General features: G+C 45.3%; 2 protein-coding genes and 1 long non-coding RNA gene across 6 annotated transcripts in view; 2 read left to right on the top strand and 1 right to left on the bottom strand.

Annotated features, from left to right (window-relative positions):
• Orc2 (origin recognition complex subunit 2) overlaps positions 1-4,166 on the bottom strand; it is a 56,672-nt gene extending 52,506 nt beyond the window's left edge. For 2 of the 4 annotated variants that reach the window (XM_045148264.1, XM_045148266.1), the window contains exons 1-2: positions 3,983-4,166; positions 2,116-2,203 (exon numbers count right to left, since the gene is read on the bottom strand). The gene's annotated coding sequence lies outside the window, so the exon portion shown is untranslated. Of the gene's footprint in view, positions 1-1,831; positions 1,944-2,115; positions 2,204-3,982 lie in introns of those variants that run through there. The other 2 variants (XM_045148265.1, XM_004653583.3) reach the window with 2 other exon arrangements.
• Positions 659-1,033, top strand: LOC101616904 (NADH dehydrogenase [ubiquinone] 1 alpha subcomplex subunit 7-like). Its single transcript, XM_045148364.1, has one exon. The coding sequence runs from the start codon at positions 659-661 to the stop codon at positions 1,031-1,033; it is 375 nt and encodes a 124-aa protein (XP_045004299.1).
• A 120-nt stretch (positions 4,167-4,286) lies between the features above and the next one.
• Positions 4,287-11,861, top strand: LOC123460151. Its single transcript, XR_006636811.1, has 2 exons — positions 4,287-4,856; positions 10,901-11,861. It is a non-coding gene; the product is annotated as an uncharacterized LOC123460151 (long non-coding RNA).
• Positions 11,862-13,898: the final 2,037 nt, after the last annotated feature.

Genomic DNA, 13,898 nt, shown 5'->3' with positions numbered 1-13,898 from the left:
GTCCAACTCTTGACATGTACTGTAACTTAACTCTCAGAACTTTATGAGGTTATACTCTCTGCATAAAGATAACAAATAATTTCATTCATGATGTCTGTAAGCACTGTTAGTAAACTATGTCTTCCACCAGATCGTTAACAAAGAGTCATGTATGAATTTGGGTGTGTAATTTCTCCAACTTACAAATAAGTAAAATTAAGTTAAATATTAAAGCTTCACCAAAATTCATACAACTAGAAATTAAGCTAGTTTGTTTTGACAGAGTCCTAAGTTTCTGATCAGTCCATTAAACTACATACCTTTCTTGTATTACCCTACTTGTTTGTTTTGACCTCTACAAACTATTCATAGTATGTGTAAGTCATTTTCCCACAGGTATTTCAAATTCCTACAGATTTCTATTGTTCCTAATTTTCAAGATCATTAGGTTAGGTGCTAGAGAGACAGTTCAGAGGTTAAAGGCCTGATGGCCTGGAATCAAATCCCTAGTACTTATGAAAAGCCAAACATATCAAGTGGTGCATCCATCTAGAGCTCATTTGTAAAGGCAACAGACCCTGGTGCAACCATATTCATTCTCTCTCTGTCTCTGCTTACAAATAAATGAGCCATCTCTCTAGCCCAACCTTAAAAGAAATAAAATAGGCACAGACTAAAAATGGCGTCTGCTATTCGCATTATTCAGAAGTTACGGAACTGGGCATCTGGTCAAGACCTGCAGGAGAAGCTGCAGCTACACTACCAGGAGATCGCCAAGCAGACCCAGCCACCTCCTAGACTTCCCGAGGGCCCCAGCCACAAGCTCTCCAACAATTATTATTGTACTCGTGATGGCCGCTGGGAAGCTGTGCCCCCTTCCATCATCATGTCCTCACAAATGGTGCTGGTTGCAGGCAGGATAGCAGACAGCTCAGCTGTGGCAGCCACTGAGAAGAAAGCAGTGTCACCTGCTTCTCCCATAAACAAGTGGGAGCTGTCCAAGGACCAGCCTTACTGCCCTAAGCCACCTGGTCATATCTCCAGGGCCACCTGACTGCTTTTACTCCTTGGAGTCCTTCTGGAGAGAATGTGACCTAATTTATAATAAATACATGGAACTCTATCAAAAAATAAATAAATAAGCAAGCCGGGCGTGGTGGCGCATGCCTTTAATCCCAGCACTCGGGAGGCAGAGGTAGGAGGATCACCGAGAGCTCAAGGCCACCCTGAGACTCCATGGCGAATTCCAGGTCAGCCTGAGCCAGAGTGAGACCCTACCTCAAAAAAGAAAAAATAAATAAAAAAATAAATAAATAAGTAAGTAAATAAATAAATATAACAGGTCTCATGTATCCTGGGCTGGCCTCAAGCTCATTATGTAGCCAAGAATAACCTTGAACTTCTGATCCTCCTACCTCCACCTTCCAAGTGATGTAATTACAGGTTTATGTGGTACTAAGGATGCAATCCACAACTTTGTGCATGGGAGATAAGAACTCTACCAACTGAGATGCATTCCCAATCCCTTATTTTATTTTTTGAATTTTATTTATTTACTTATTTGAGAGAGAGAAAGAACGGGCATGCCAGGACCTCCAGCCACTGCAAATGAACTCCAGACACGCATGGGCCACCTTGTGCATCTGGCTTATGTGGGTACTGGGGAATCAAACCTGGGTCTTCAGGCTTCCCAGGCAAGCACCTTATCCACTAAGCCATCTCTCCAGCCCTATTTTACTTTTTGTGACAGGGTTTTACTATGTTGTCCAGGCTGGCCTGGAACTAAAGATCCTTCTTGTTTTAATTTGATTACTTGGATTACAGACATGCCTAGACAGATAGCCTAACTCACCTTTGTTTGTAACCAAATGCAAGAACTGGAGTGCTTAAAGGTACTTGTGCGTATACAATATACCACTACAACTGAAATTTCTACCAAGACCACATATGAAAACTTTCCTTCCTTTCCAACAGGTACTGGAAAACAAACAAACAAAAAAATAACAATAAAAGTACAAATATGCATAGTGGTACAGGCTTGGGTGTTAATTTACACACACATACACACATACAGGTTTTTTTGAGACAGGGTCTCCACTCTAGGCCAAGTTGCCTTTTACTCACAACAATCCTTACCTCAGCCTCCTGAGTGCTGGGATTAAAGGTGTGAGCCACCAAGGATGCCTGGCTTGAATGTTAATAATTTAGTTCTTCCCAGAGCTCACTACAAGACAATATAACAGCACCAAGTGAGTGTTAACACATTTTCTTCTGGGAGTAAGTAACAAATTTGCTATAACTATTTAAAATATAATCCTTTAGAAAAGACAGTGCATTAAGATCAGTGTTTATGACATTCTATATCGCTCCCTTTCTGTCAAATAAAAAAATTAAAAAAATATTTTTTACAAAAGGGGGGCTGGAGGGATGGCTTAGTGGTTAAGGCGTTTGCCTGCAAAGCCAAAGGACCCAGGTTCTATTCCCCAGGACCCACCTTAGCCAGATGCACAGATGCATCTGGAGTTCATTTACAGTGCTGGAGGCCCTGGCATGCCCATTCTCTCTCCCCCTCCCTTCCTCTTTCTGTCAAATAAATAAAAATAATTTTTTTTAAAAGGGGGCTGGAGAGATGGCTTAACGGTTAAGGCGCTTGCCTTTGAAGCCCCAGGACCCAGGTTCGATTCTCCAAGTCCCACGTTAGCCAGATGTACATTGCGGTGCATGCATTTGGAGTTTGTTTGCAGTGGCTAGAGGCCCTGGTGCGCCCATTCTCTCTCTCTCTCTCTCTCTCTCTCCCTCTGTATCTAATAAATAAATAAATAACGATAAAAAATAAAAATATTTTTAAAAAAAGATTAGTGCTTGAGCACCAATTTACCATCAGACAAAGCTGGGCAATGAGCTTGTTAAGATGACACAGTGGTTAGATGGGCTTGCTTGTAAAGCCAAGGTTTGATTTCCCTGTACATATAAAGGCAGATGCAAAAAGTGGCACATGCATCTGGAGTTAGTTTCCAGTGGCAAAAGGCCCTGATGTACCCATACTCAATCTCTCTCTTTCTCTCAAATAAATTAAAAAAAATTTTTTTTGGCTGGGTACTAAGTAATAATAACTTGAGACTAAGTGTGTGGCTTTGGCCAAAGTCATGATAATTAAATAAGATCATTTGCCTGATGTATTAATCGTCCCATATTATAGGTATCTGTACTTTATTACTTTTAAAATATTTTTTTGGTTTATTTTTATTTATTTATTTGAAAGCAACAGACAGAGAAAGAGGTAGAGTGAGAGGGAGAGAATGGGCGCGCCAGGGCTTCCAGCCACTGCAGACGAATTTCAGATGCGTGCGCCCCCTTGTGCATCTGGCTAACGTGGGTCCTGGGGGGTGGAGCCTTGAACCGGGGTCCTTAGGCTTCACAGGCAAGCGCTTAACCGCTAAGCCATCTCTCCAGCCCGGTATCTGTACTTTAAACTTCAACTTAGCCACGCAGATCGCACGTCTACCACCTCTGTACTTCATTCCACATTATCAGAAAAAAACAGGTGTGCCGATTGAGCGACGTGCGATAGCCATTCAGTGTTATCAACAGTATAGGTCATGCGATTTTTTTCTTCAGACTGCAACTTGACCGAGACGGCTAGGGTTTCAACTGTACACTGAAAAGCAACGCGTTAACATCCTCGCGAGTTAAAGAGCTCTACAGGAGGATACAGGCTCGTCAACACTGACAGGTCAGCGTGGTCCCAAAGCGAAGGTCCCATCGCAGGCGGCGCGGCGCGGCGAGGCGGGGATGCCAGAGGCTGCAGGGGCAGTTTGGTCCCCGGACCACCTCCTTCCACCTCGCGTACATTACCTGCTACGCTCCTGCAGGAAGGCCTACCACGGACGGACAGACTGACGAAGGGCCCCTTGCCCACGACCCGGAGGAAACGCACCGACCCCCGCCCCGGGGTCCGCGCCCAGGCCGCGGGGCCACAGGGCCGGGGAACGCCCGGACTCACCTCACGAGCCCGGAGCTCGCGGAGAAGCGAGGCCGACCGACAGCACCCCCGAGCACCACGGCGCAACGCCGGGCGTCTCACGGCTGCGGCCGGCCGCTCTGCTCAGTCGGGGTTCCCCGGGGAAGAGGACACGTTCTCACACACCGTACCAGGCTGCGACGCGCCGGGACCCCCGAGGCCAGCTCTGGGGTAGGGGGGGAAGTGAGGCCTGCACCGCGCACACCGAATCTCCCGCCCTGCTGAGGGGGCGGTGCCCGACAGAGCCAATAGGAAGCGGAGAGAGCTAAGAGTGATGGTCCTGCGGACCAATCGGCGCCCGCCGGCCAAGGGGCCTCGCCCATCAAAAGAAAGCTGTGGACATAGACGACGAATCCCCCCGCAGGCAGGGTTCCGGGACTGTTTCCTCTTCTCTTTCCGTTTCCGGAGGCGGGACAAGTGGGCTGGATCTGAGGGAATTTGTGCCAGCGAAGCTCGCTGAGCGGTAGCGCGCTCTCTTAGGTATTTTAGTGTTCGTTGTTTGTCTAGCTACCTCCCTTTAAGGAAAAAAGAGACTGGATTCTGTTGGCAGCACTTACAGTAATAATAAACAAGAAAATGGAAGAGGCACTCACTTAGCCATGATGACATCTCCATGGCAACCAGAGGCCAAGCCCGGAGACCGCGCTGGTATGCAAATGAGCTAACCCTAAGGTGGCTTTCAGCAGCTACAGTAACAGAGGAGAAAATGGTATAAAGACCCCAGCGAAAGCTCAGGACTCTGTCACTCAGCTCGGAGAGACAGACTGCACGTCCCCGGAGGAGATGGGAGCCCTTGGCGGCGGTCAGACACGGAGCGGAGCCGGCGGCGGAGGGCTGACCCCGGGTGTCGTCGCCGGTGAGCTGCCTGGGGCTAGGCTGGAGTTGAGAGGATGGTATCGGTGAGAAGTCCTGGCCCCAAATTAATTGTGTGTGTGTGTGTGTGTGTGTGTGTGTAAAATGTGGCAATCAGCTGGGCATGGGGGCTCACGCCTTTAATCCCAGCACTCAGGAAGCAGAGGTAGGAGGATCGCCATGAGTTCGAGGCCACCCTGAGACTACATAGTGAATCCAGGTCAGCCTGGGCTAGAGGGAGACCGTACCTCGAGGCGGGGGGTGGGTGGCAGTGTGGCAATTGAATTGATGTATCTGCCTCTCGACTACTTAATTCCGTGTGACAGCTGGCCTGGTCGACAGGATTCTGAAACTAAATTGAAAGTAAATGATATGCTTCTGGGCTGGAGAGATGGCTTAGCAGTTAAGCGCTTGCCTGTGAAGCCTAAGGAACCCGGTTCGAGGCTCAGTTCCCCAGGTCCCACGTTAGCCAGATGCACAAGGGGGCGCACGCATCTGGAGTTCGTTTGCAGAGGCTGGAAGCCCTGGCGCGCCCATTCTCTCTCTCTCCCTCTACCTGTCTTTCTCTCTGTGTCTGTCTCTCTCAAATAAATAAATTAATTAATTTAAAAAAAAATGATATGCTTCTCGTTGTACCACTAGCAGAAGGCGAACCAAAGACTTAAGTGTTGCAGTTTCCCAAAGGGGTTGCTTTGCAGCCCCGTCCCCCAACACAGGCTTCTTTTTGGGATTTTCATCCTGCTGCTGAAGTCCTAATACCTGGCATGGGACAGAGGGCCACCCTGGATAAGAGGCCATGGCACTGGCCAAACTGTCCTAATACTCAGGCACAAGTGTGCACTAGATAGGAAATTGGTTTGCAAAAAGAATATTCAAATTGGCTGAAAGTAAATTAGAAACCTTAACATCAGATATAAACAGTACAAATTCTTTTAGTTGGTACTTGAGGGGAAAGTACATGAAATTTGTATTCAGTCCTGCCACAAAATGTACCACCTCAAAGAATGGTGGATACAAAAGCGTGCAGAGAGAAAGGAGCTGAAGCCACAGCCAGAATGGAGGAAAACAGAACAAAAAAGTTCAAGAAAAATTAAGTAGGTAGGAGAGTGGGACTAACAGAAAAATTGTGCTCCACAAGTCAGAAGTTGTAGAACCAATCATAGCTCGAGCTGAGACAAAGGAAGTAGCTGCCATTTTGTGTACAATTATGGTATTGAAGAAGACAGGATGAAAGAAAAAAGACTGGCCAGACATGTGTTAGAGAGATGTAAAAATAACTCATTCTCAGAGGATGCGATTGAAGAATGGTAACAGGACAAAACCACTGCAGCTAGCCTACCACTGTCAGCCCAGAATGTGGTAAATCCTCCCAATAAAGCCACCAGAGGACCAGGAACAGAAGTAGAACAAATAGTGGAAACCAGAGCAGAATTGTAGACATAGACAAGAATTTGCCCAAAGAGCAGGAAAAGATGTCACTTAGGTGACTAGACTCTGGAAGAAAGGCAGTGACACATTAATTCTGACATCAAATGAAAAATGTAGCCTGGGCCAGGCGTGGTGGCGGATGCCTTTAATCCCAGCACTTGGGAGGCAGAGGTAGGAGGATCACTGTGAGTTCGAGGCCACCCTGAGACTACATAGTGAATTCCAGGTCAGCCTGGGCTAGAGTGAGACCCTACCTCAAAAAACCAAAAAAAAGAAAAAAAGAAAAATGTAGCCTGGCTGACATAGTGGAAAGTCCACATATTTACAAAAAGCCTTAGCATGATCCTCGAGCAGTGTGCCAGGAATCAGCATTCAGTATTTGCTTGCGTAGCATTTGTGTGGGTTCACGCCTTCCCCTGTTTAAATGAGCGGACCATGAAGGAAGCAATCGAGCTATGTCACAAGTTAGGGGTCTTATACAAGATTTATATAACATGGGGATAATTACCCCACAAGCAGCACAATTCATGCCAGGAATGAAGAAAATAGTGATAAAGGGGGCATCTCAGCATATGAGAATGACTCTGTCTACAGCCCTGGCTACACGCCAGACTATAGCCATAGCTAATTGAGTTCTTTAAGCAAACAAAGGAGGTAGAAACTAATAAGGTGGTGACTTTAACTGGTCAGCATACTCAGGCTAAAGCCACCTTCATGGGCCAAGAGCGTCATTTAGTGGCACAAATGGCGCCCCAACCATGTATATGTCCCTGGTGCATCCAAGGGCCCTGTAAATGCATGAGAGGAAAAAAAAAAAGATGGGCGCCAAGTTACAATAATAACCAGCCTGCCAGGCCATGGGACTAGAAAAGAAATAGAAATTGAAGGCATCCACGAGACTAGCCAGTGAGCCCCCATAAAGAGGATAAATTTTTAAGGTGTTTGATACCACTATACCTTTCAATGCTGTCTTTATTACAGCTCCAGTAGATTTACTAGAGACAGATATGATAAATATAATCTTCCCTCAATGGATATCATATAAGCAATTGAAGGGGCCAATGCACTGTTGAGTACTGTTCACCTGCTGCCAGTACAACTACCAAAGATTCCTCCATCTTTTACTAAACAGTGTCCATTGAAGGGGGACATGATGAAATAACCGAGACTGTGAAGAAACCCCTAGAGGAAGGTGTTATTGAACATGCCCAATCCTTTTCATGTAACAGTCCAACATGGCCAATGAGGAAGCCTAATGGGTAATACAAGTTCCCAGTGGGCTACAAAAATTTAAACACCAAAACACCAGCTGTGCCTGGGAATTTACCTGAAGTGGAGAAATTTTTAACAAAATTAGGATTTTTGATGTGCAATATTTTGCAGTGGTGGATTTGTCAGACATGTTCTTTTGCATTCCTTTACATCCTAATAGTAGAGATACTACATTCACATGGGGAAATAAACAATATCCCACAGGGATACCACAACAGCCCAATTATTGCACATGTCAGTCTGCAGTGGGGCCTGAATAAGGCGGAACATTCACCTGATACTCTGATGCTGACTTATGTGGATGTCATGATTATGTGTGGTCATACTAAGGAGAAAGTACAGGAAGTACTAGATGCCCTAGTAAAGACTTTAAAGGAGGATAGCTGGACTATTAGTGACGAAAAAGTCACCCTCCGGATACCAGTGTAAAATTTGTAGGAGGATATTGGCGCCTTCATATACTGTATCTACAATTGATATTGAAGCCATTATACAAAGTAACTAGGAAGGCAGCAGACTTGCAGTGGTGGGAGCAGCAACAACAAGCTTTTTTTTTTTTTTAATTACTCTTTTTTTTAAATTTTTATTTATTTTTTTATTTGAGAGCGACAGACACAGAGAGAAAGACAGATAGAGGGAGAGAGAGGGAATGGGTGCGCCAGGGCTTCCAGCCTCTGCAAACGAACTCCATATGCGTGCGCCCCCTTGTGCATCTGGCTAACGTGGGACCTGGGGAACCGAGCCTCGAACCGGGTTCCTTAGGCTTCACAGGCAAGCGCTTAACCGCTAAGCCATCTCTCCAGCCCAACAACAAGCTTTTGATCAAGTGTGTGCATATGTATCTGAGTTCAGTCAACTATATATTATACAGTCTGATGATGAAATATGTATGGATATACTGTTTATTGGCAATTATGGTATAAGGAGCATTTTTACAAAAAAAAAATAATCACAGGGAATTAGATGGCCAGTCGCATTCTGTTGTCAAAGGTTCCCATTTTCAGAAAATAAATATTCTTTGAAAAAATGAGCATGGACCCTTGTTGCAATCAGGTTCACATTACTAGTAGAAATCACCCAACTAAGAGCAGGTTTGGGGGAAAAAGGGTTTATTTTGGCTTACAGACTCAAGGGGAAGTTCCATGATGGTAGGGGGGAAAATGAGGACATGAGCAGAGGTGGACATCACCCCCTGCCCTGGCCAACATAAGGTGGACAATACAACAGGAGAGTGTGCCAAACACAGGCATGGAGAAACTGGCTATAACACCCATAAGCCCACCCTCAATAATACACCACCTCCAGTAGGCTTTTAATTTCCAATCACCATCAGCTGGGAACCTAGCATTCAGAACACCTAAATTTATGGGGACACCTGAATCCAACCACTACAACCCTGTATGAGGTGTTAAGGATGTTTAGCCCCAATATCCAGTGCAGGGAGCGGCTACAGACGCCATTACAAGATGGCGCTGACTTCCTGCTGAGAGTGGTGACGAACAACCCCCTACTTGGTCATATCTTGGCGACAGTCTTGCTTGATGCTGCGCGTGCACATGATGTAATGCATCCTGGGCCTATCCCGTGGCCCTGGGTGATGGGGGAGCAGGTGGCGGCCAATCCGTAGGTGTCTAGTAGTATTACACCCTATAAAAGCAGCTACACTCCTGCACCCCGGCCCCTCGCCATCAACTTTTCTGTTAACCAAGAGGCTCTCCAATAAAGTGTGATCGAGAAGGATCTTTGTTTGCTGGTCGTTCTTATCCTGCTGGTCAGGAAGCTCACAGCAATCCAGGATCAATGCCTTATAGTCAGTGCCCTTACTAGGATGGGTATGCATGCCAGGCAAAGTCCTGGCTGGAACAAAAACAGAACTGAAGGTATTACAATGGAAGTGGTACTTCAGGAGTTCATTAAGGACCACAAGGTGTCAGCAAAGGGGACAACGCCTGGCTGGGTATAGGAGATGGCACAGCTACCTCTTGTACCCAGGCCATCATTTGCCGTGAACAGCCCCTTCCCCAAAAGAGGCATCTATTGGAACATGGGGAAAACTGAGGGGACCCTACACAGGTGAATGCATGATTCATGGAGGGATCATCTGCAAACATGGGGGACAAGCTTCGATGGAAATCCACAGCCTGGAGACCATCTGATGGATATATCCTGATGGATGAGGGGGTGGCGAAATCCGCACAGTGTGCAGAAGTACACACAGCCCTGCTGGCATTGCAACAGTCAGTAAAGGAAGGCAGGCAGGCGGTTAATCCACATTTACTCTGACTCACGGTGGCTGGTCAATGGACTAGCCCTCTGGTCAGCTAAATGGAAGCAGACTGGAATATTAGTGGTAGGGATATTTGGTCTAAGGAAGACTGGATAAAGATTAGCAAGTTAGCAGAAGGTATAAAAGTCCTTATAACGCATGTGAATGCACACAGATAGGCAAGATGCCACTAGTATTTATAACAATGAGGCAGACCAGTTAATTCAAATTATGACCTTAAAGATAAAAAATGAAGCCCCACAGCAGACTGTAGATAGTAGAGGTCTGTACCTGACCTTTAAACACCATAAGCAATGGAAAGTAGCGTGGGAAAATGAGGCACCAATTAGAAGAGAGGAGTTAACAAAACTACATAAGACTTTGGGGCTCCTGGGAACACACACCATGTTTACCTGGATGCAATGCAGAAATCTACTGATAACTTGGCAGGAATGCAAGAGAATAATTGCCTGGTGTGAGCACTGTCCTGTAACTGAGTTGAGATTTAGGGGATCCACCTAATGATATCTCCAAAACTGAAAGATTTAATTATGCTTTTCAAATTGATTTTATTGGCCTGTTATCTTCTTCCCATAATCAGTATGTGTGTACTGTAGTAGATGTGTGCACAGGTCCGAGGAGTTCCAAGGCCTGTGATAAGCCAAATCAGGTTGCAACCATTTATACATTGTGGACTTGGATTGCACAGCATGAGACCCCCATGCTAGTTATTTCAGATCAGGGATCTTATTTTACAGGGAATGTAGTGCAAATATGGACATGTGTAATGGATATACTTTGAGATTTTCATTTACCATATAACCTGACAGCAGCAGGAAATGTAGAACATTTTAACAGCCTTTTAAAACATGAACTCCAAGTGTTAGTTAAAAACCCCTTTTGAGAAGGCATTGGAAATACCCAGTTTTGAGTTAAATTCCAGATATAGACAGCACAGCCAGCCCCTTGGATGAGTATATGAATATGGGGACATCAACATGCCCAAAGCAGGTGATAGGCCTGCAGTGTTATTGCCATACAAGAGTTTGCAGCACAGTGCCAACACATCTCTCTCCCCACAGGAATCCCTCGTGCCTGGTTATGGGAACACCATCTGGACAACAAGAAGAGAAGGCGATTTGCAGATGACTGAAGTGACTGGGAGATACTTGCCATGATTATTATTGGAAAACTTCTTTGTGTTGTGTGGATCCTTTGCTTTTTAGTTAATTGACGGAAAAGAACCCACTATCCCTGTTAGAACATTAGAGGACTACTGTCTTAGATCTCTTGTAAGGCCATTTACAAAATTTTGCTTGTTTCAACTATTTGCCTATTTGACTTGGAAATTGTACCAACAGTTTTTTATCCAATATACACTGTTGAAACATCCTTGTAATGTGATGCATTGAGTTGTTTTGAATTGTTGTTATGCTGTGAGTGTTTGCTGTGTATTTGACATTTGCTATGAATTGATGTGTAGTGAATTATGCTTTGACTTTTTGAGAGTTGTGATGACCCTTTACCCTCTGATAACCCTCCTCCTAGTGCTCATAGGAGCACTAGTAAGTCAACAAGAAAATGAAGGCACTCACCTAGCAATGAGGACATCACCATGGCAACCTGAGGCCACTTTTAGAGACCAGCTATGTGCTGATATGTTAATGAGCTAACCCTAAGGTGGCTGTCAGCAGCTAGAGTGACTGAGGTGAAAATAGGTATAAAAACCCAGCAAAAGCTCAGAACACTGTCACTCAACTCAGAGAGACAGACTCCATGTCCCTCTTTGTATTGATACCCACCGTGAGGAGGAGGAGCAGCCTGAGGGAGCCTCCCCCCCATACCAGGGTCAGAGCAGAGCACATGGGGAGGGCTAACCCAGATACTGACCAGGGACCAAGTGTCCTCACAGGTGGGCTGCCTGGGGCTAGGCTATATTTGAGAGGATGGTATAAGTGAGAAGTCCTAACTCAAAATAATGTATGTGTGAAGTGAATAAAAGTGTGGCAGATGAATTGATGATTCTACCTCTCAACTACTTAATTCCATGCTTGCGACAGATTCACTTTAAAAAAAAAAAAAAGCTTTTGGGCTGGAGAGATGGCTTAGCAGATAAGGCACTTGCCTGCAAAGCCTAAGGATTGATTCCCCAGAAACCATGTAAGCCAGATGTACAAGGTGGCACATGCATCTGGAGTTCGGTAGCAGTGGCTGGAGGCCTTGGGGTGCCCATTCTCTCCCTCCCTCTCTCTAGTAAATTAAAAAAAAATACTGAAAAAAATTTACTCATTTGGCATGAGAGGTAGTATCTCATATCTCAAGAGTTTGAAGTATGGAGGAGGGGTGACGATCCTCTCAAAAAAAGGGGGGGGGGCATGATGGCACATGCCTTTAAGCCCTGGGACGCAGACAGAGGTAGGAGGATCGCTGAGTTCAAGGCTACCCTGAGAGACTACATAGTGAATTCCAGGTCAGCCTGGGCTAGAGTGAAACCCTACCTCAAAAAACCAAAAAGCAAAAATGAAAAAACAAAAGGACAAGGAATGTCAGGATGCTTAGCTCTCTGCTCTGTCCTTTTGCTCTTGCTTACTGTTATATGCTATTTAAAATCATGGCAAGCTGGACTCTGGAGAAAGAGATGACACCCCCTTTATCTCACACCTCAAACAGCTTTAAGCCATGTGTTCCCTAGACCCTATCCACAGATTAAATGAATAGGAACTGCCCATTAGTTTTCTCCAGAGACTTAAAGGAGACAACTAGAAAACATACTAATGTGCTGAGCACAGTGGTGCATGCCTTTAATCCCAGAACTCAGGAGGTAGAGGTAGGAGGAACGCAGAGAGTTCAAGGTCACCCTGAGACTGTGTAGTGAATTCCAGGTCAGCCTGGACTAAGAGTGAAACTACCTCAAAAAACAAAAACAAAAAAAATTTACAAAAATTGGTAGCCAAAACAGATAGAGTAGGTAGAGTCTCTCTGTAGCTCATGCTGACCTGGAATTCACTATGTAGTCTCAGGGTAGGTTCAAACTCACAGCAATCCTACTTCTGTCTCTCAAGTGCTAGCATTAAAGGTGTGCACCACCACATCTAGATGCCAAGGTTTGAAGCAGTGGAGAAACTGAGTCTTGGGTTGGAGGGATGACTTACTGTTTAAGGCACTACCCTGCAAAGCCAAAGAACCCAGGTTCAATTCCCCAGGACCCACAAAAGCCATATGCAGGGCTGGAGAGATGGCTTAGTGGTTAAGCGCTTGCTTGTGAAGCCTAAGGACCCCGGTTCGAGGCTCAATTCCCCAGGACCCACGTTAGCCAGATGTACAAGGGGGCGCACACGTCTGGAGTTCGTTTGCAGTGGCTGGAGGCCCTGGTGTGCCCATTCTCTCTCTTCTCTCCCTATCTGCCTCTTTCTCTGTCACTCTCAAATAAATAAAAATAAACAAAAAAATTTAAAAAATCCATATGCATAAAGTGGTGCATGCTTCAGGAGTGAGTTTGCAGTGGCTGAAGGTCCTGACATGCCTGATCTATCTGCCTCTTTCTCTCTCTCTCTCCCTCTCTCTCTCAAATAAATAATTTTTTTAAAAAAAATGAGTCTTATGGTTTAGGTTTCACTCATTAACAGCTCACTGATGCTAATTTGTTATGGCTTAATGTTATAAAAACTAGCTATAAGGCTCTCAATAAAATAAATTAGACTCCTCTGTCAAGGTTTTAACTATTGGAGAAACTGAGTGTTAAGATAAAGGTTCACATATAAAGTGTTTTATTTACAAAGATGAGACACCCATACCTAAAGACATTGTGGCTTTAAAGATAGCTCCTGTTGCCAGGCCTGGTGGCACATGCCTTTAACCCCAGCACTTGGGAGGCAGAAGCAGGAGGATCGCCGAGAGTTCGAGGCCACCCTGAGACTACATAGTTGATTCCAGCTCAGCTTGAGCCAGAGTGAGACCCTACCTCAAAGCAAGCAAGCAAACAAACAAAAAGCCAATATTTGGGTCCCTGTTCCCAGGTCATAAGGTCATGATGCCACTGGAGATGATGGGACACTTCTACATTGGCCCCTTGTGAGTCAC

The sequence above is a fragment of the Jaculus jaculus genome, chromosome 4, assembly GCF_020740685.1.
Source record: "Jaculus jaculus isolate mJacJac1 chromosome 4, mJacJac1.mat.Y.cur, whole genome shotgun sequence".
Classification (NCBI taxonomy): domain Eukaryota; kingdom Metazoa; phylum Chordata; class Mammalia; order Rodentia; family Dipodidae; genus Jaculus; species Jaculus jaculus.
Note: the sequence above shows the minus strand (reverse complement) of the source record. Positions and strands in the feature narration are given on the sequence as shown.

What these genes read in the sequence shown, in the direction of transcription:
- LOC101616904 (XM_045148364.1), top strand. Translation starts at nt 659, where the DNA reads ATGGCGTCTGCTATTCGCATTATTCAGAAGTTACGGAACTGGGCATCT.